General features: G+C 35.9%; 2 protein-coding genes across 4 annotated transcripts; both read right to left on the reverse strand.

Moving 5' to 3' along the window:
* Window positions 1-1,032: 1,032 nt before the first annotated feature.
* On the reverse strand, window positions 1,033-1,702 carry LOC122035301. The gene is made up of 3 exons (XM_042594714.1): window positions 1,436-1,702; window positions 1,287-1,384; window positions 1,033-1,144 (listed from the first exon to the last, which is right to left on the reverse strand). The coding sequence occupies exons 1-3, from the start codon at window positions 1,700-1,702 to the stop codon at window positions 1,033-1,035; spliced, it is 477 nt and encodes a 158-aa protein (XP_042450648.1).
* A 2,180-nt stretch (window positions 1,703-3,882) lies between these two features.
* LOC122033648 lies at window positions 3,883-15,722 on the reverse strand. 3 transcript variants are annotated; one of them, XM_042592729.1, is made up of 18 exons: window positions 15,010-15,722; window positions 14,076-14,336; window positions 13,209-13,399; window positions 12,946-13,117; window positions 12,279-12,416; window positions 12,015-12,204; window positions 10,629-10,774; window positions 9,945-10,127; window positions 9,640-9,750; window positions 8,643-8,762; window positions 8,372-8,516; window positions 7,316-7,479; window positions 7,106-7,192; window positions 6,246-6,574; window positions 5,703-5,778; window positions 5,491-5,621; window positions 4,648-4,912; window positions 3,883-4,513 (listed from the first exon to the last, which is right to left on the reverse strand). In XM_042592729.1, exons 1-18 carry the CDS (start codon window positions 15,298-15,300, stop codon window positions 4,196-4,198), a joined length of 3,318 nt encoding a protein of 1,105 aa, XP_042448663.1. In that variant the 5' UTR covers window positions 15,301-15,722; the 3' UTR covers window positions 3,883-4,195. The 3 variants fall into 3 exon arrangements, with proteins under 3 accessions (XP_042448663.1, XP_042448664.1, XP_042448662.1); XM_042592730.1 differs by having other exon boundaries at window positions 4,648-4,888; window positions 5,491-5,630; XM_042592728.1 differs by having other exon boundaries at window positions 5,491-5,630.
* Window positions 15,723-22,281: the final 6,559 nt, after the last annotated feature.

Consider the following 22,281-nt stretch of genomic DNA (forward strand, 5'->3'; position numbering starts at 1 on the left):
GGCTACTGCTGGGCCCCCCTCCGCTAGGACAAGACACCCTCATCATTTGTATGAATACCACCTAAAGAAAAGTTCCTAGATCCTACCATGTCAAACTCAGTCAAAGCTTTGACATCACCTCTCGTGATATCAATACCTAAAGAGGCAATGTATGCGGTGAAGATGTGGCAATAGGGCATGTAAATCCGTCTACTGGTGATGAGTCCAGCTGAGTAAAGAATGACATGAAAAATATGTAAACTAATATCTATATCTAATCTATGACAGAAGGCATACAGTAAAAATGAGTGAAAGGGATGCATCATCGCAACATCGCGAGTGGTCAACGACAAATGCAAGAGACTAAGACCCTATAAAGGGCATAGTCCTGAACTCTAAGGGAGACTGACCTAAATAGGGTAACTGTGGGTGCTCGCTCTGCCCCCCCCCCCCCAAAAAAAATATGAATAGATCCAAGTTTTTGGATCTAGATGTAAAATTTTCTAATAGCCCTTTAAGTTTATTAATTTTAATTTTTAATGTTGAGTTTTCCTCTTCAAGTTTTACAACTTGATTTGGATTAGAATTTCCGATCTGTTCCTTGAGGTGTTGATTTTCCTCAAGGAGCATTTTATTTTGATTTTCATTTTCGGTTAATTTTTTATTTAAGCATGTAATTATTTTAAATTTTTTTTGCTTAAATTAAGGTATACCTCATCGGAACCTTCGTAAATGAATATGGAATCGTGGCTCGATTCGGGTTCAGACCTGTCTTCCGATTCTGATTCGCAGGCCATCAGCACGAGGTAACTTCGGTGCTTCTGTTCTTTGGTGTTCGATTCATCCGAAGATGATTCGTCCCACGTCACCTTGAGTGCTTTCTTCTTGATTTGTCATTATTCAACTTTGGGCACTTGTTCTTGTAGTGCCCCTTCTTGTTGCATCCGAAGTAAATCATATTTTTGTTGTTAGGATCAGTGGTGGAGTTGATCTTCTGCAAATCATTCTTGCTAAAGTTCTTTTTTCTCCCGATGAACATTTTTCTTACCGAGTTCACCAAATATTCTTCGTCTCCTGGGTCTTAGTCAAACTCACCTTCAGATTCAGGTTTGGTTCTTGGCTTGTCTTTAGAGGAACCTGCAAAAAGGTCAATTCCTTTCTTAACCTGTTTTGAGTTAGTCTATTCATGGAGTTCGAGTTTACAAAATAGTTCATCTAGCTTTAATTTAGAAAGATTCTTCGAAATCTTGTAAGCATCCACAACGGATGCCCATAGTGCATTTCAAGGAAACGCGTTAAGGGCATACCTTATCAGGTCACAGTTCTCCATCTGGTTGCTGATGTTGTGAAGCCCCTTGAGGATGTCCTTTATCCTTGCGTGGAGTTGACTCGTAGTTTTTCCTTCCTACATTTTTATATTAAATAGTTTATTCAGATAGAGGTCTCTTTTGGTTACCTTCGCGTCGATGGCTCCCTTGTGCAATTCGATGAGCTTGCCCCACAGTTCCTTTGCATTTTCATGTGGGTCGACGTGGTTCAGTTCTTCTTTCGTTAGCCCGCACTGTAGGGTGCTGAGAGCCTTGAAATCTATTTGGGCTTTCTTCTTCATCTCCGGATTCCACTGTTCCGGGTCCATTGGACTTCCGGCATTATTGACCAGAGCCTTATAGCTTCTGGTGATGCTGAACCACTGGTCGAAGCTGGTCTTCAGATAAACCTCCATTCGCTTCTTCCAGTACTAGAAGTTGTCGCCATTGAAGAGGGTAGGACGGACAATGTTGTATCCCTCATTTTGGGTCATTGCTCTTGCACACAATAAAGAAAAACAAAGATGGTCCCAAGACTTTTGGTCTTAGATTTGTAGTGTGGAATAAAAATAAAAATATTAAGACTGAATTGGTGTTGTACCAATTCAGATTGGATTGCTACGAGAAAATGTTTCCAAAGGGGTAATTGTACTAATTTGGATTATGTCGAAAAACTTAAAACTAAAAAGAGAAAAACAAAAATTTTCACCCCTTTGCCTGATTGGTGGTTGCACCAAATCAGAGCGGTACTTGCTCTAATACCACTTGTTAAATTGAAAAGAACGCTAGAGGGAGAGGGGGAGGGGTTGAATAGCGATCGTTGAAAAATCTTTATCAAATCAAAATACGCAGCAAAAAATAATAACGAAAATGACACTAACACACCAAGTTTTACTTAGTTCGGAGCCTTCGTCGACTCCTACTCCAAGGCCCATATGTGAGAGTACTTTCATTGGGCAATCCACTAATAATTCGCAAAAAAGTTACACAATAAGTATAAGAACTATAAAATAAAGTTACCGACAACAAGGAAAATAAAAACTGAGTCGCAGGTTGTTAGAGAAGCTTCACAGCGTCGTAGGAGCGCCTTTGGAGAAGTGCGCAAGAAAGCAGTTGCAGAGAGAAGTTGTGTTTTGTGCTCCAGGTGGAAGGCTACTTATATAGGCAATTCCGAGCGCCTAGATACCTTCTGGGCGCCTGGACAGTGACGTCAGTCATCCAATCAACGTGCTCCAAGCCGACGACAAGATTTATTTTGGACATTCCGGGCGCCCGGACCACCTTTTCTAGCTGCCTTTATTTCCTGTAAAATAAAGTTAGTCCGAGACAATAAAACTTATATTACCCTGCAAAACAAGTGTTACACAATTATAGCCAACAATAGTAATTAGATTCTGTCTCCTCAAGATCAGAATCTAGTCAAGATCTCAACTCAGATTTTCCAAATGGATCTAAGTTGGATCGACGCCTACTGTTCCCTCAAACGGGGAACACATTCTCACTAAGTCACTCTCCTCCAATGACTTACCTTAACTTATCACTTTGCCAGACATCTGGTCAGGCCGTCGACCTGTCTGGACTTTATACCAGCTATCCGGTCGGCCCATTGACCAAGCTAGAGTTCGTGCCAGATATCCGGTCAGCCCGTCGACCTATCTGGACTTCATATCAGCTATCCAGTCAGCCTGTCGACCTAACTAGATTTCTTTCCAGATATTCGGTCAGCCCGTCGACCTAACTAGATTTCGTGTCAGATATCCAGTCAGCCCGTCGACCTATCTGAACTTCTCCTGCACACTTAGTTAAATCGTTAGATCGCATTAAACCTAACTTAATTTTGTCATTCATCAAAATCTGAGTTAGACCGTTAGTGCAACTTGTACCAATAGAAATTAGGCATGAGAATCGAACAACATATCATTTCCTTTTATATATAGAGAGTGATGTTAGCATGCCCGACACGCGTGTATATATATATATATATATATATATACACACACACACCAGTTGCATACATATTAATTGAAGAGTTAGGTCACCTGGAAGTGATTTAGGTGATCTGACTTTGACTTGCTCGAGGTGCCTAAATCACTTCCACATGCCTTGACTCAATCATACAACAGGGGCACGAAAGCAAGATGCGCAGCATATCAAAATTATATATAGAGAAGAAATATTTTTTTTGCCTACGTACCCTTACCCTGCACACTCATGGGCGATCCTTTGCAATCCAGGCGCCTGAAAACACTCTCAAACGCATCAATTCTCAGAAATGAATCGGAACACGACGCACTCGGAACTATTTCCGAACGCTTGGACCACAAAGAATCGTCCATAAGTGTGCAAGATATCATATTTATATATAGAGAGAGAGATTTGTTATTCTACACACCCGTTCTATATACACTCCTAAGCGACTTTTACAATTCCGAACATCTTGATTCACTTTTTGAAAATTGAGGCATCCTAAGTGCATCCAGGCATCCAGAGTTGTACAGGAGTATTACCGAACGAATATGCAGAGTAAAATAGCAAAATATAGCAAGACTCACTCAGGCTCCCCTTAACCTTTGCTACAATATCGTGCACTTGGGACTCAAATAAAGCATCTGCCTTTGTATTAAAAGGAAACATAGAAAATGTTTAGATATAGATTCTTAGGAACAACTCACATCGATGCATAGTCACTTCAAAAATGACGCACAACTAAAATTTGGCTTTAAGGAACAAATAGCAACTTGGAGAAGGCGAAAAGAACTCTACAGTGAAAAGTTAAATAAGACCTGCATTTTGCCAACTCGATACGTATATGGTAATCCAGGATATGAATACAAATCCAACCATGAGGCAATGGCCAAATGAAACGGATGATTTCCTTGCGGTGGAGTGGACCGTGGATAAGTTTGTAGTCAGTGCTTATGAGAATGTCTCCGCTTATTTCTAGACCTGTTCCTTCTATCGATAATCTTTACAATGCAACATAAAGTGCCGATGGCAGCCATTGCATAGAGTGCTTTATAAGGGGCTGAAAAGAGAGCGTTGATGAAAGTAAAGTATCCGGCAAGAAGGTAGGCAAGGCTTAGACCAGCTTCGCTTCGACGAGTCCACTGTATGGGCACAGAAATGGAGTTCACGTCTGGCCTTGAGCCGAAAAGGCCATGCAGAATAACCCCGGTGCATAGAATAGAATCAATAAGCCAAGGGAAGCTCTGTCCCAACCTGATTCTCTGAAACGAAAATTAAGAAAATGGGTGAAGATGAGCACAAGTAATACAAATCAAATGCGACATCCATTATGAAAGTTGGGACGGTGCTACAACGTTTTTTGGGCCGCAGATGTTCAGGAATATAAAACCCATACCTGGAACCAAGCAATTAGCGATGGTAGAAACATGAGTAACGCAAGAAGGTGCAAGATCAGTATGCTGAGCTGGTAGTTGAAGTATTCAAGCTGACTGTCACTGAAGCTTTTCGATGTGGTAGGGGAATAGCTTTCATCAAGAGGAAGTAGTGGGTCAAAACCATCATTGGCTCGTTCAGGGGATTGTATAGATGGCTTGTGATAAGTTCTAGAATCAGAGTGTTCTTTCCTTTGAGCATGACTGCGCAATGAAGCCGTTAAAAAGCTGTTACAAGAATGAAATAAGCTCTTAGAATGGTAAAATTAAAGACAATGATTAGAAGGTTTACTAAAGATAGAAAGAACTGTTTTTTTTAAATAACCATATAGATAGACTTTAGTGAAACTAAATAAAAAGTTCTATATCACCATAATTAGAAGGTGCTATTTTTTGGAAAGTTGAACTAGGCCAAACGTCGATGAAGAAAAAGGGTCAAGTGAATGTACAGCATCCAACATTTACTTGAACAATTGAACTAATGGGCAAAAGAATTAGTAGCAAAATAAATAGGATGGCGGTATTTTATATCCAAGGTGAATCAGGCTATAATGAAGTTGAAGTTCATATAAATCATGAATATTATGTATTTTTCTCCCACAAGTATCTTGTATTAGTTAATGACTCCATAGAAGAATGTGACAGAATTAGTTGAAAAACCAGCACAAGTTAGCCTGTAGAAACTATAATTTCCAAGGCAAAAAAGTTGCAGTCGCAAAGTTTGTCGAGGATGAAATATTGAATTTTGTGAGAAAAAAATGTAATAAATTGATCAAAGTGAAACGTTAAATTTGTTGGAAGAATACCTGCATAGAGCAGCATGACAATTGAAAGCATGAGATAAAAGGAATACAAGAAGGCCAAGAGCTGGATGAATGAAATAGATGAGTGGAATTGCAGCAAATGCCACCACAAGACTTGCGTTGTTCTTCAGAACCTGCACTATCTGTTTGAGTGGTTCAAAGTGAAGCGCAGATGCTATAGATATAACAAATAGGAAGAGTTAGAAGTAGTTTACCTTCATTGAACAGAAGAATGAGGTAAACCTAAGAATTTGGCGAAAAAGGACAAAGCTGTCTTCCCATGCCATCCAGCTGAAAGCCAATAAATATTTTTAAAATCAACAAAGATTAACCAATAAATATTTGGAAAAGACTCCAGAATTACTAGTAAGCAATTAGCTATTCCTTATGAACTGGGAATCATAATTCTATGGGAATTGGTATCCCAAGGTTGTTTTTTGTAACCAAACTTAGGAATATCATGTTTGTTTAAGAGTAGATTTTTCCTTGGGAAGGAGCATCTCTCAAAGTGAACACACTATTTGAAAAATTTTAAGGTATGTAGCTTAACAATTTATATACCACAACTATTTACTAGTCTTCAAAGTGCTGAGTAACCAAGTGCAGGCATGTAAAATCACCCTTATCGTTAGAAAAACGGATGCATAAAAATGTTTGTAGCATGAATGGCTCCTTGACAACTAAAAAAGAGATGACGGTTATAAGAACTGTGTAAGCAGTTGAAGATTGCACAAAGATCCAATAAGGAAAGCACTGACCTTTTCCTAATATAAACATGTACCGCTGCAACAGTGTATAGGACTAGAAGAGAACTGAAGATCAAAATCATGATGGCTCCATTTGCGACTAAATAACACAATATTGAAACTGAAATGTAGTTTGCAATTGGAGGTAACTGAGTTCTTGTCAGTAATATAACTGGAAAAGATATGAAAACTGGTAGCACAGCACAGAAGAAGAATGGGAGTGGTATTCTCAAATTAGACTCTATTGCTGACAAAATGGAAGGCACAGATGTATCGAGCTCCCAAGCCCGTGCTTGCCGATTCAGAGCAAAAAAGACTGCAGCGATCATGAAACCAGTGATCTGCAAAGTTGAATAGTTTGTGTCAACTTCCAATAAATGTTAGAGAAAAATATGAAAAACTGCAACGAGAAAAAGTGTTTCAGCCACAAAGAAGAAGTGCATGCATCAATTTTAATAAGTTGGGAGGAAAGGAAAGATGGTAATGCCTATTCCATTGTGACAGATAATTACATGTAGATGTACGTAGTGATAAAATCCTATATCTAAAATATCAATGTGATCTAGCAAATTAAAATCACAATTTAACTCTATCCAAAAATTCCAAAGTAGGTCATAACTATCATCACATGGAGAAAGCGACCTATTCTTATTTTCCTATTTTTTTAAAAGAAAGCTAATTTACTTGTGATGTCCATTGTTGAATTAACTTTTGCCCAAAGGTTGAAGATTTATTATTAACAAATTAGTTTCCTATTACTTTTCACAAAATATTGAACATTTATCTTATGCAATTTTAGTGGAGAATATATGGTTATTACAGAAAAGGAGTGCAAGAACCTTAAAGGCATCTATCACAGAAAAAAAGTTCACCTGTGAAAAATAAGAAAGACAGAATCTACTGGCAGCAGAAGGTAAAGAGACAGACAGGCCCATACTATATGAACAATGTGGATCCATCTGCAATGAATTTGATGCAAAAAAAAAAAAAAATACCACAGAGCAAAAAGATGAGTACATTTAAATTCTCTAAAAATAATAAAAAATTTAAAAACAAAACACAAGAAGCAACAGTGCATTTACCAACAATAACACAATTGTCTTGCCAGTCTCTGAACTAGAATCAAACATTGCAGGTGAAGAATCCACAATTATAGTCTCACTATACAAGTTAGGAATGATATGTAAACCCGATTGTGGATCCCAAGCGAAAGCGACAGGTGGGAAACAGCGAAGTTTGCAAAACTCTGCAAATGCAGACAACTGTCAACATTGGGTAAATATCATGGTATGAAACCTGGACAAAGAGAAAAAGCTCAATATGTAGTAGCTTTAGGTTGCTTAGTGCACATAACTTGCAGAGATCCCTTATCATATAACATCATTATGCTATGTTCTCTCTCAGTTTGAACTTTTCTTATTCCTTCATGATCTCATCAATTCAATCAGACATGATCCACCTACTTTCAATGTTCCAAACATTTGACTCTTTAGCCACCTCTAATCTAACCAAATAAAGGATCCTACGGAAAGATGAAAAGGCAAGCGTTAAAGCAAGTGCTTGGCCTTTCCAAGCAATTTCAAACTGAATTTTTATGGTTTCACTTGTTCTTTTCCTATTTAGTGCTTGGAAAGGTGTAAGCAAGTGCCTAGAGCCATTCTATTCTATGAATAATAATGTGCTTTCATTCATTTAAGATGGTTAGCCACAGCTAGTCAAAATAATGTATTTGACTCTGGGAGGCTGCAAGAAGACTGCTACATAGATAAGACTATTGGAGACCATTGTAACAGATGATAAGCCACACAAAAGAATCAAAAGAAAGGTCATGCGATTGAGCAGTTGCCCAGGGCATAGATGGCATATTGAAGTCGAAAAATCTAAAACTCCGCTATATAGGCAGTTCACTTCTACATTACATTATCATGAATGACATATTTAGAAATAAACACCTAGCGCCTCGTACATAAGTATGACCTCAACAAAAACTAGTTGTGCTTAAGGTATTCAGGACTAAACACAGTGAAACACAACAATCATACACAAACACAAAGATATAATAGTCCGAAAGAAAGGACTGCCTAGATGTTAACCAAAACTTAATTGGAAGAACTAAGAAAGGTTTAACTAAAGCTCACTGCTTTGCTCCTCTGGAGTTTGCTCAGCAGCAGTCTTTATCCCACAGCCTATTGTCTTCAGTGACAAAGTAGCTGGTAAAATGCCAAGGCTTAAGGAGAATGACAAATTGACAGCAAGTGGATGATCTTCCTTGAGCAAAATCTCCTGCAACAATCCAATCAATGATTATGTAGATTTTACTAAAATGAAAAAGAACAAATATCTTTGGTGGCACAAACCCAATACTCAATTTAACCAAAATAACCTATTGTTATCTTCTTAAGTATGAACCTCTTGAACATAGCTAGAATGAAGAAGTGTGGCGACAGAGAATTCTCTTTCTCCTTCCTTAGGATTGAAGAATTGTCCAACTGCCATAGAAGCAGCTGGGGGAGGTCTACCTGATACAGTCTGGACAAGGAAAAATAATTAGATTAAGAATCTTGCAAGTGCATTTCTTTTCTTAAAACAGGAACTACTTAATAACTTATATGCTTACAAAGATTTTCTGAAATGACAGAAGCCTAGAAATGATGGTTAAGGAAATAAAATTCAAGGTTTATTTATTTTTGAAGTGATATAGACTCACATATAACTCAATGGAGGATAAAATCCATATAGATGACCCAAAAAGTTAGGATAAAAAACAGCTGCACAATAATGAGTTTACTTTTTCGAATAATGGACACAATGTTCTTAAGTAGGTCTGACAGTGACCATGGGATAAAATTGACCAATGAAATCGCCACATATAAACACTAAGCATCTTTGAGTAGCCACTTGGAGAATTGAAAACACTAACATTGGTGTGATTAGATTCTGAAAATGCAGACCAAAAAATGCTTAGGACTGAAAATAAAAGTCATTTTTCCTTTTTGAGAGAGCTTAGGTACATATAAAGCTTTACCATGATAACTAGCCAATATCATCTATGATATATCCAAAGTTCCATAATTTAGGTCAACATAAGCCTCTACCTGATCTAGATCAATATAAACATCCATCCAATCCCCCCTAGATAATCCAGTTTCTTGAAGGGCCAAATGGTTGGAAAAAGAATAGTTAGGGCATTGATCCTAACTCACACAAGCAAAGTCAAGTTACAAGCATAAAATTTATTAATAGCTTCAAACATGCAAATATTAGGGTCGCAAAAATTTGCATGGACACATCACACACCAATAACAGATAAAAACATAATTCCTTTACTAGATGTTAATCTCCAAAAGTTTCATGACTAGATGTAAATGCAATGCATGGTAAAGCTTCACAGAAAAGAAGACCATACCAATCGAGGTGCAACTGAAATGGTCAAGAATCGGAAACCATGCAACTCCTCAGGACTTAATTGAAGAAAGGAGGATGGAGGTGCTTGTTCTGTTTGGCTTCCTGGTTCAATCTGATAGACAGTGACTTTAGAACATAAATTGCCTCTATACATCAAAGGAGAAGCTTTATGTGCTTAATTTAAGAAAACAAGATTTCTGGGGGAAAAAATGGGAGCGGGAGCAAATTTACAAAGAAATTTTCGTTTTCGAAACCAATAAATTGTGATTTGAAAAGAATCAGCAGAAGATGTAGCAGAATTGGCACCTGTCTTGGGGCTGGTCCTGCAGGAATGTGAACCATCTTTGTAGTCACCTCTATAACTCTCCTACTAACAGGAAGTTCATTTGCTGACACCTTTTTTGTCTTCTCATGCCACAAGTGAAGTCTAACCCCAGAACAAGGGGCAAGGTTTGTTACAAACATGAAATGTCCTCTGCCATTTGAACCCTGAAAGTAGTTGAAATTTCAATTATGCAATACAAAAAATCATTCAAATGAGTCAACAAAAAATCTCTAAAGAACCAACAAATCAAGTTTACTAAATTAGACAATCATCACCAAAAAATTCTCTCCCACTGAGGGGATAAATGATCAATAGATAATTTCATTGTATTTTCATTTCACAACCAAGACAATAAACTAGTTTTAAGTCTAAGAGAATTACTCTTTAAACTCCAGATCACTGATTTAACAAGTTCACTAGAACAACCTACTGGATTGTACCTAGTAATATTGTCTATAAATACCAGTTTGAGTAAAGAATGAGAGGCAATACCATCTATTGCCTACAGAGAAAAGTATTGGAACTTTGAAACCCATTCTACAAGCATTTAAGTCTCACCAAAACAAAAAAATAACCAAAGAACAAAGCACGGAGCCACCTAAGAAAGAAACATTCATTTTAAACCACACCCATAAGTAAAAATGTTATGACTAGGTCAAATTTACCAGTTTCTTTATGTCCAACCACCGCCTTTTCCCATCCATTGCCAAAACAGTCACAGTGCTTGATTCTATGTAGAGATCTTTCTCAAGGTCATCTTCATTCCAGTTGAAAGAGGGAAGACAAGAATATCGATCCTGTACTGATGGTTCTGCAAGCCCAGTATCAGTGACCTTATTTAGAACTTTGAATCATAATATTATCAGGTTGTCTCTGAAGTAATAAGATCAGCAATACAACTCTTTGGAGTTACCATAAATTCTTGATAATGTAAAAGAAAATTATAAAGAAATAGTCAATAAGTAATAAAATGTTAATAGTCCAAAAGCAATAAAAAAAAACAATAATTTATTTGCTTCAAAATGTAATTAACAATAATAAACACAAGTGTCAATATATAAGTTATAAAAGTATAATAAAAGCTATCATTTAGAAGATATCCATCAACAGGGTTTAGAAGAGATGACAAGGAACTCTAATCTAATGAAGGATTAAACAGACAAATCAAGAAGAAAAAGTAACAATATAAAGGAGAAAGGAGGGGCAAAAGGAAAATTGTATAATGTGAGAATGTGAACATCAATGTAAAAATTACCGCAAGAAAAACAAACGATCAAATTTAGAAAAAGTTGGGAAAAGCTATAAAGATCAAATTAGTTGATGTAAGGTTCAAGGATATAGAATGAATAAAATGATCTGCAGTTGTTTAGTTTGAAAAACTTCAAGTTCTTCTACTAAATAAGAGTTCAGCGCATTAGGCACTAGGAAAAAAAACTTTCACAATTTTGCTTTTTAGAAGAAAAACAATGTTGACATAAGCCATAGTGTTAGACTGTTAACACAGAATGTGAAAAGGTTTGAATACTACATGATTCTAATTTTGTGTTTGTTTAAGAAACAAAATTGAAAAATGAAAAGAAAAATAAAAGGGGATATCTTTGCCACTGCATTTTATAACAACTCCATAAAATATTTTTAAAAATTTTTTAGACTACGATCAATTGATATTTACTAAAAAAGGAATATATGTATATATATATTATTCAATTGTGCACTGTAAGAAAGCATCTACAGCAATTTTTGTGAAATATATAATATCAATAGGTCATCCCCAGAAAATAGGAGGAAATGACAATTTTTCACATGTTTCCTTTTTGTGACTTGAATGTACAAACCTCAAATTATGTTTACTTAATATAAATTACATGTTTATATCTTAACAAGATAACACTGAATAAACTCTCCTTTTTGAATGGAAAGGAACATAAACATATGAGCTAAAGACAATCAACCTGTACTGATAAGTCTTTAGTTTGAACAGTTTCATGCACAAACAACTTTAAACTTTGTTCAGAAGACACTAATTTTCTGTGTAATGAGATGAAAACTACCAGTAGCATGTCCAACATCCTCGAGAGGAAACATCCTTGAAGGCACAGATGGTTTCACAAATCTTGGCCAATTTAGACTGCGAGGGATCTCACTCTGAAGCATTTTTGTCAACACAAGAATCCTTTGTGCTACACTTGGATATTTTTTACCAGTACCAGAGTTTACAAAAGAAAGAAGAGCATGTGATACCTGCAAAAAATCATTGGCACGCAAATGATTCATAGACCAAACTTATTCATATACAAGGTTGTAAATGTGCTGACCTGTACAACTAGTTGATTGCACCAAAGAATACACTGGTGCTCCATAGAAAGCCAAACATTTTTCATACCAGAGCTCCCTATTGTAAAACCATTAGTAGATGGAACAATTCCTTCTAAAGAGGCCAATTTGGAACGAATCTGTAAATACGTCCATCAAAAAAATGTATCTGCCATAAGTTAGAATATTTGTGAAAATACTCTCATCGTCAAAGTCACCATTCACATGAGCATGAACAGTTGGTTGAACCAACTGTGCAAAATAGAAAAAAATGTGTAACCCTAAATGTGGACAACTCCATTAAAAATTTAGAACAAGAACTAGGATGTTGTCCTATTTTGCACAGATAGCAAAGGACCTTTGAGCAGAATAGCAAAAAGACAGATGCAGGAACAATACAACAGAGAAAAAAATGGGAAGGTGTCACATTGTGCATGCTATTGATAAAGCTGTCATTTTTAAACTCATAAATCAAGGCTTGAAATGACTTACACCATTGATTTGGAAAGCAATCACCAAACATAAAACCAAGATTGAACACACATTGTACCATACATTAACATAAAGGAAAAAAGACATGAAAGCATATGTGCATCACAATTATCTCTTCCACAATTTATCAAAAGAAAAGTAAAAACTTCTAGCATGCAGAAAAAGAAAGGGAAAAACCTGGTAATCATATATGCCTCCAGCTACCGAAACAATAACAACATGAGATAACTTTGGATTAGAGATAATTTGGCCACCATTATTGGTTTGTGGCTCATAACCCTTTCTCCATTTTTCATTAACTTGGGAAAAATAATGTCCCAAAGATGGTTGCAGCGCAATTGGAGGTGATCTGGAAACCATTTAACTCTAGTCTATCAGGGATTAAGTATCCATACAAAAAAAATTTGATAATGTGCACACACAAAGATAAGAGAACATACTGGTGTGGACTGGAAAGAGTTATTATAGTTGCCACAGCTGAGCTCTGCAAGTTTGGATGAACAGTTGCAGCTCTAGCTACAAAGCCTCCCATTGAATGCCCAACTAATATCACACTTGAAGGCAAGCCTCCAGAAATTTCAGCACCTTCTTTAGACAGTGCTTCCTGAGATTCTCGATATTGGTCCAAGATCTACAAGATCATATAGGACATGTGTCAGCAGCAATGTTTAACTATTTACATGCATGATGGCAGATCAAAATATTATTTATCTTCAAAGGAAAAGAAGGTTAAAACAGATAATCCAGCATAAAAATTGCAATCTTTCATTAAATTAACTGCTGAGATCCGAACTAAGAATTGAAAGTAAAAGTAAGTTGGGAGTTATGCCATCAGCACAATTTATAATTTGCTAAGAAATACTCCTACTAGGAAAACCCAACAAGCCAGCAAAGAGACTGAACAACTAGAGCATGTTTAATGACTACATGTGTAAGAACATATAGTGATGGATATTGAGAAAAAAAATATATAATTGACGTGTGAAGGTTGGAAGTATGTGAATTTTTTAGATGATCAAAAGAATACTAACAGCTTGGTATACAAAACTGATATGTGTCAAAAAAAACCACTTGTATATTCTTGTTCAAAATCCAAAAGATCCTTCAACGGGAGCAAAAAATATAAATTTAAGCAATGTTTGCATGCTAATACTCAGTAAATTCTTATCAGATCAGAATTTAAAAAAAAAAGCCCTCAATCATGCACATAGAAAAAGTTCTGAAGGCCTATACATTGTTAGCCAAGTATAGTAAATCCTCCCTTCACATATAAATAAATACTTAGAATGTTGAAATGATAAATATACCCTGTGGATTGCGTAGACAACATATTCAGTATGTTCCACAAGTATCTGTCCATCCATTGCAGAATGTTCCTCCTCAAGATCCACAGCAAACCAATCAAGCTTGCGATTATATTGGCTAGGAAGAGCAAAGTTCTCCATATCTTCCAACGAAAAATCTAATTCTCCGGTCTTTTCAAGTATCATAGATGATTCCCTATAGTAAGATAACTCAAGTGGTCCTCCTTGGTATGCCCTTGCAGATTCAGCGGCCAAAGATCGAACCTAGAAAGACAATAAAAATGTAAAAAAGCTAGAAATAGCTTACCAAAAAAATTCATAATCAATGCTAGGAAAACTCAAAAGATAGAAAACGAAATGCTAATTCGCATATTGAAATTTGATTTTAATTTTTTTTATGAATATCATAGTAGATTAACATTTTGGAAATTACATAAATTTTAGGTAAGAGAAGTGGATTTATTATTTACATGTTAAATTACCGATGCTCCATGACTAACTGGTGACACGGACCAATAGTGTAAAGTTAGTATGCATACTTTTAAGCAAGCTTGATCAAGTGTATACAAAGTCAAGGACTTTGATAGAACTATTGTAGCAAATTAAAAGATTGTTTGTAGATATGCTGCATTTGTGCAGTTTTGCTTTCATGAAAAGAGTTGATAAATGTTAAAGCACCAACAATTCCACTAACTGAAATGAAGTATATCTCTAGTCAACAACTTGTTAATGTCAAAGTATAAGTCACAGCAATATCCTTAGTGCCCCATTTTTGTAGAGTATGCATTCTCTTTGAGCACGAGATTTTCCTTAATAACTTGGATAGAACATTGTACAATCTTTTCACATAAAGAATAGGACTTTTCAAGGCTAACAAAATTAGAGAATGTGGAGCACTGTACTCTATACACTGACAAGAGTGACGACAGGGGCTTACCTGCTTATAGCTTCCACCATTTCCAGGTATAAAAAGAACAGGAATGCCATCAATTTTCTTTAGATGATCAGTGAAATCAATCGTCTTCCAGCCTTCATGGTACAGGAACAGCCCGTACTTGTTCGAAGAGACATTGGCAGGCGCGGGGATAGGGATGTAGGTCGGATACATGTACGTCATGATGCACCCATTCGGAACTGGTTTCAGCAATTCGTACAGCCCCAAAAAAGCCACCCACACGAACAGAACCACCAGAGCTACGATTCTGCACTTCGATCTCAAGCCCTCCATTTCCAAAAGAGAGCAAGATCAAAACCCCGCAGAAAGACTCGCCATCAAAACAATACTTCCAGAAGAGGGTCAGAAACCAGATCTGCTTCCAAAATGCGTTTGAAGTACAAAATTCGAACTCCACTTGGATGAGAATGTGACGAAATCACCTTCAAAGAGGCGATCTCCAACCCGGATCAAACTACGAACCCACTGATAGCAGCGGCTCGAGATCTTGAAAGCGGCGAAGAGGAAATCGCCGAAGGGTTCGAGGAAGAGAAGGAGGAGAAGTCGATGTGGCAAAAAGGCGAAACCCTCGCCCTCAGGGCCCCCGCCGCACCCTGCTCAGGGTCATCATGAGGGAGGTAAATAGAAGGAGGAGAAGTCGAGGAAGATGAAATGGAAGAGGAAGAGAGCTATTTAGATCGATGACGCTACAGCCCTACAGCAGAGGTGAGAACACTTATCAAGGGCTTACTTGTGTACCGGCGTAGCCGGTAGCATTTAGACAGCGGGGCAAATCCTCATCTATGTTCCCTGGGTGAGCTAGTGTGCATGAGAAATTAAATATTTATTTAATATATATAAATTCATATTATTGCTATTTTTTTATATATTATATGAAAAAATGTAAAATTATATAATATAATTAAATTTGATATATAAATTAATAAAAATGATAAAAGATTATGGACATTATGAAATTAAGCTTATTAGTGTTTAATTTTATTTGCTTTATATATTTTTTTATTATTGAATAAATATAAACAAATTTTATCAAATTCAATGAATTTAATATAAAATTATTATTGATAGTTTAAATTACATAAATAAAAAATAAATTTTTCTTGAAGAAAATTATGAATATTAAAGAATAGATTACATATCATTTCACTTTATTGTTTTATATTGAACTAATATAAACATTCTTCCCCTCTCCACCTATACATTTGATAGATTTACATAGTATTATGGTTCGAAACTCAGTTGGAGCAAGTGAAAATTATACAGTAGATTTTCGATTGTGAAGGTCAATTTCTGGACGAATTACAATAAAACTTTTAAATTTATCGGATGAACGAGAACGAACAAGCGAAAAGACCATGTTGGTGATAAATGTGGATTTCTAAAAAGGTCAAAATAGAAAAGATTGGTCAAAGTTAAAAAGGAGGTCAAAGATACTAGCGAAATAGAGAAACATAGATTCATTTTTCTACTATCTTTATTGTCGTAATAGCACATGTGATATGAATCACATGTTATGATGTTATTCTCTTTACTAAAAAGAATGCATGTTGTCTTCAAATTTAACATTGTACAAATTTTGATCTAGACATATCTAATGTCTAATCTTGAATTCAACATATGAATTCTAATCTGGCTTTCAACACGTTCAGTAAGTGGTGAGTTCATTTACTTCGATCATTATTAACACATAAATGATCTCATCTTGACATAATTATTAAGACAACCTCAACTTATGGACCTGTCTCTAATTTCAGCTACATAAGCTATTCCATAAGTAACGGTCTTACTCATATTTGTAATTAACAAACAGAGATGATTGTCCATGTGAGTGGATCAATCTCCACCTGCCAACATACTTACCGAGATCTTATATGAATGTAATAAATACAATATATACACTGAATAAATTATGGCAAATGACACAATCATAACACAAAGTCTGATTGTTATTTCAATATTGTTACATTCTACGAAGTCCCAAAGACTTTACATGTTCTTTAAATGACTCTTTAGTCATTGGCTTAGTAAAAGGATCTGCAAGCATAACACGTGTAGGGACATACTCAAGAATTACTTTTCTTTTAGCCACAATATCCCTTACAAAATTATATTTAATTTCTATATGTTTGCCTTTGCTATGATATTTGGGATCCTTAGAAAAAGCTATTGCAGCTTGACTATCACAGTAGACAGTTACTGGACTCCCACTATCCTCAGCAATTTTCAGATGCTTCAGGAACCTTCTCAACCAGACTGCTTCTTGCACAGTCGCTGAACATACCACATATTCAGCTTCCATAGTCGACAAAGCTACACAAACTTGCTTCTTGCTGTTCCAAGAGATTGCGCCACCATTTAGCAATAATGCATAGCCTGATGTAGATTTTCTATTATCTAGGTCCCCAACCCAATCTGCATCTGAATAACCTTTCAGACTCATATCTGATTCTTGAAACACAGAGACAATAATCTATTGTCGCATTCAGATATCTGAATATCCTTTTTACTGCCTTCTAGTGTCTCGGTCCTGAGTTTAACTGGAAGCGACTGACCAAGCCCACAACATAGCTGATATCGGGACGTGTACACAATATAGTGTACATCAAACTACCAATAACACTAACATATGGTTTTTCATTATTCTCAGCTATTTCCTCAAGAGTTTTAGGACACATACTCTTGCTCAACACAATACCTTTCATAATAGGTGTATGTTCTATATTGTAATTAGACATGCTGAAATAATGTATCATCTTATTTATATAAGACTCTTGTGACATACCCAAAAGTCTTTTAGGATGATCTCTTATGATCTTCATTCCTAAGATGTATTCAGTTTCTCCCATATCAATTGTATTAAATTATGATGATAGTCACTTCTTGACTTCATTCACATATCCTATATCATTTCCAGCTATCAGCATATCATCAATATATAAAGATAAAATGACATACTTTTCTTTTTTTCCTTTTCAGGAAAACACAATGATCCTCATTGATCATCTCGAAATCATAAGATAAAACGACTTCGTTAAATCTTATGTTCCATTGTCTTGACGCTTGCTTTAGCCCATATATAGACTTTCTAAGTCTACATACTTTCTACTCTTGGCCTTTAGCAATAAAACCTTCTGGTTGAACCATGTAGATTTCTTCGTCAAGATCACCGTTAAGGAAAGCAGTTTTTACATCCATTTGATGTAATTTCAAGTCATAATGTGCCACAAAGGCCAAAATAACTCGTATTGACACAAATTATACTACGAGAGAAAATATCTCTTCAAAGTCAATACCCTCCATTTGGGTATAATCTTTTTACAACTAAATGAACTTTGTATCTGTTAATCGATCCATCAGCTTTCCTCTTTATTTTGAGAATCCACTTATTCGCAATAGCCCTTCGGCCCGGAGGAAGATCGACTAAGTCTCAAACATGAGTATGAATCATGGACTCCATCTCTTCAACTATTGCAGTTTTCTATTTTTCTTTAACTCTACATCCCAATGCTTCCTCAATGGATTGAGGTTCGTCGTCGTCAATTGGAAGTGTAACCAATGCCTCATTCTCAATATCAAACCTCTTCTTACATTTGATCTTAAGAACATTTCTGTAACACCCACAAAATGATAAGCTATACCTATGAGTATTTTTCCTTTTAGAATAAAAGAAAAAGAGAAATGGAAATAGAAACCAAAATGAAATAAAAAGAAAGAGAGGTTAAGGTTTGAACCTTGAACCTCCCACAAATGATAGAGTTAAATTGGTATATGATAACCACTAGAGTCATGAATAATATATGAATATAAAAGAATGGGAATTATAGTTAAAAGTGAGAGTAGGATTAAGTAAGGGAACAAGAGAAAATCAAGTAGTTTACCTCCTCTTCCTCTTGGTTAAGAAAAGAAGCAAGCAAAAGCCAAGTTGCCTTTCTTCCTTCTTTTTTTCTCTATTTTCGTGGGAATTAAGAGAGTGAAGAGATAGAGGAGTTAAGGGGATGAATGAGGACATGTTTCATTTACATGGGGAATAAATAGGAATGAGAGAAGAAAAAGGGAAAGAAAGTTGATTAATTCTTCCTCCTTCTTCCTCCTCCACCGAAACCTAAACCTCTCCCTCTCTCATTTCCGAAAATCCAAGCTAAGGTTTTTCTTGCTAAGAAAAATTAATTCACAAGAAGGAGTCCTCAAGATCTACTCCTTACAAGCAAGAGAAGAAAAGAGAGAACTAAAAAGAGAAGTTTCTTCTTTCTCTTCACAAGGGTACCATCTTCCTTAGGAAAAACAAGCAACAAGTTGTAAGTATCCCCTCACCTGTGGTACAAGTTGTTTACGTATTTTCCATGAGGTTAGAATGCTTAAAAACCTAGGATCACTTCTTTGAAGTTTCGGCCAAAAACTTGAACAAAGAAATTAGATAAATTTAAGACCTAACCAAGCATGTTCACTATGTTTTTATGATAGGTAATCTAGTATAGGAGTTAGTGAATGTTCCTTATGCTTGTATGCTTACCTAAAATTTAGATCCATGCTCATGAACTCTCGGCCAAAGTATGAATAAAGGATTAGGAAGGTTTAAGACCTAAACTAAACATGCTCACTATGCCTTTATGATATGTACCCTATGATAAGAGATTAGTTTGGTGTTTTTATGCTTGTATGTTGTTTAGAGCTTATTTTCCCTCTTCATGAAACTTTCGGCCATGATCAATTTTAGGGTTCAAGGAAGCTTAAAATTAAATCTAGCATGCTCATGGATCCCCTTATGATATGATATGAAGTTAGCTTGATATTCATGCTTGTATGTTGTTTAGAGCTTATTTTCCCTCTTCATGAACTTTCGGCCATGATAGAATTCAAGACCTAGGGAAGCTTAAAAATTGGTTTAACATGCTTATGACTTCCCTTATGATATGATATGAAGCTGACATGAGATTCTATGCTTGTATGTTGTTTAGAGTTTAAATTCCCTCTTCATGAACTTTCGGCCATGATAGAATTCAAGACCTAGGGAAGCTTAAAAATTGATTTAACATGCTTATGACTTCCCTTATGATATGATATGAAGCTAACATGAGATTCTATGCTTGTATGTTGTTTAGAGTTTAAATTCCCTCTTCATGAACTTTCGGCCATGATAGAATTCAAGACCTAGGGAAGCTTAAAAATTGGTTTAACATGCTTATGACTTCCCTTATGATATGATATGAAGTTAACATGAGATTCTATGCTTGTATGTTGTTTAGAGTTTAGGTTCATACTCTTTGAACTTTCGGCCATCATGGGATTAGGAGCCTAGGAAAGTTTAAAAGTTGATTTAACATGCTCATGACTTTCCTTATGATATGATATGAAGTTAACATGATGTTCTCATGCTTGTATGTTGTTTAGAACTTAGTTTCATGCTCCTTACTATTCGGCCAACAACAAGAATTAAATACCTAGGAAGCTTGGAACCTAAACAAAACATACTCATGATGTTCCTTAAAGTATATGATACGAAATTGGTTTAGGGATGATATGCTTTTGTGCCACTTGTAACCTAGGTTCATGCCTACAATGTTTCGGCCACAACTAGGTTGAAAGACCTAGGAAGCTTAGAACCTAACTAAATATGCTCATGATGTTCTTTATGATAAATGCTATGAAATTGATTTAGGGTTCATATGCTTTTATGTTGCTTGTACCCTAGGACAATACTTTGAATGTTTTCGGCCTCCCTATAGTAATGGGTGATTGAGATCCAATTATGAATTATTATGTGCCTCACATGCTACGTTATGAATTAAGAGATGTTAGTTAATGATACCATGCATGATTATGCTTTTCTATGATGAGTGATGTGTTTATTTATGTATGCTTATGATCCATGCATGATAATGTCTCTTATGATGAGCTATGTGCTCAAGTATGCATTCTTTATGATATGACAAGCAAAGGCTTAAGAGTTGCTTCCCTTTTTGTTGGGATTAAGAGCATTCTTTATGATATGACAAGTGAAGGCCTAAGAGTTGCTTCCCCTTGGGGACTAAGAGACTCTTCATGATATGACAAGATATGATATGCTATGTTATGACATGTACCATGATATGTTATTTTACTTTGTATGACTTATACTAAGGGTGGGTTCCATAAGCGCCCCTAGGCCAACGGACAATGAACGGGTCTAGTAAAAAGGGATGTGCTCCTTAATACGCCCCTAGGTCGACGGTCGTAGTACGGACCTAGATCCCTTGTAGGTTCGGGGCTAGTTACCCTGTCCTAGGGATTGCACACATTTATGTATATATGCGGTACAAGTCGGACCCTCATGATGATATTATGTTCAAGTACTATATGATATGTTTTAAGACATCATACACATGACATGACACATGTTTTAAAAGACATCTTGCATGATAGTTCTTCATGATATGATATGCTCTTATGATTTATATGACATGATGCTCTTTTATTTATGATGTGTTACCTCATGATATTTCTTTATGGTATGATATGCTCTTATGATTTATATGATATGATGCTCTTATGAGTTATGACATGATTTAGCATGATGTTCTTTATGAGATGATATGTTATGATGCTATGTTTACACGATATGATGTTAGATGATTATGGTTCCATTGTTATATGCTTATGATATGAAATACGTTTTTGTGAGTAGGAAAGGATCTTACTAAGCCTGTGTGCTTATAGCTTACTTTCCTTGTACCGCAGATAAAGGCAAAGAATGGATGAACTAGGGGAGCCGCAGGAGAGGCAAAGAGATGTGTGTGGTGGCGGCTCGGCTAAGACAAATAAAAGACCTGCTTATATTTATTTATGTTAATGTTTCGTATGATTTCATAATACTTATTCATGTTTATGATAGAATATGACATCGTGACTTCGTTTAAAAAAAAAGAATATAGAAAATAAAATAAAATAATTGAATTCTTCCGCTGTGTTACTTTAGAAAAAGAAATATTAATATGCATATATGTACCCCTTGTAAGTAAGTAAAGTAACCCCGCCCCACTAGCAGGAAGGGCAGGCGTTACAAGTTGGTATCAAAGTGAGGTTAGCCTTCCCGCTACACAAACATCAAGCCTCCATCCTGCCGCTCCAAGTAAGACTTTCTGTACTTACTCTATTCTATTTATGCATGATAAGAAATGTTTTAGTATCCATGAACCTATGTATGACTGATATGGATTTCCTTTATGTCTAATAAGCGAGGTTTAATGTGCACGAATATAAGTAGGGATGACTCTAGAC

Source organism: Zingiber officinale, chromosome 11B (assembly GCF_018446385.1).
Source record: "Zingiber officinale cultivar Zhangliang chromosome 11B, Zo_v1.1, whole genome shotgun sequence".
Taxonomy (NCBI): domain Eukaryota; kingdom Viridiplantae; phylum Streptophyta; class Magnoliopsida; order Zingiberales; family Zingiberaceae; genus Zingiber; species Zingiber officinale.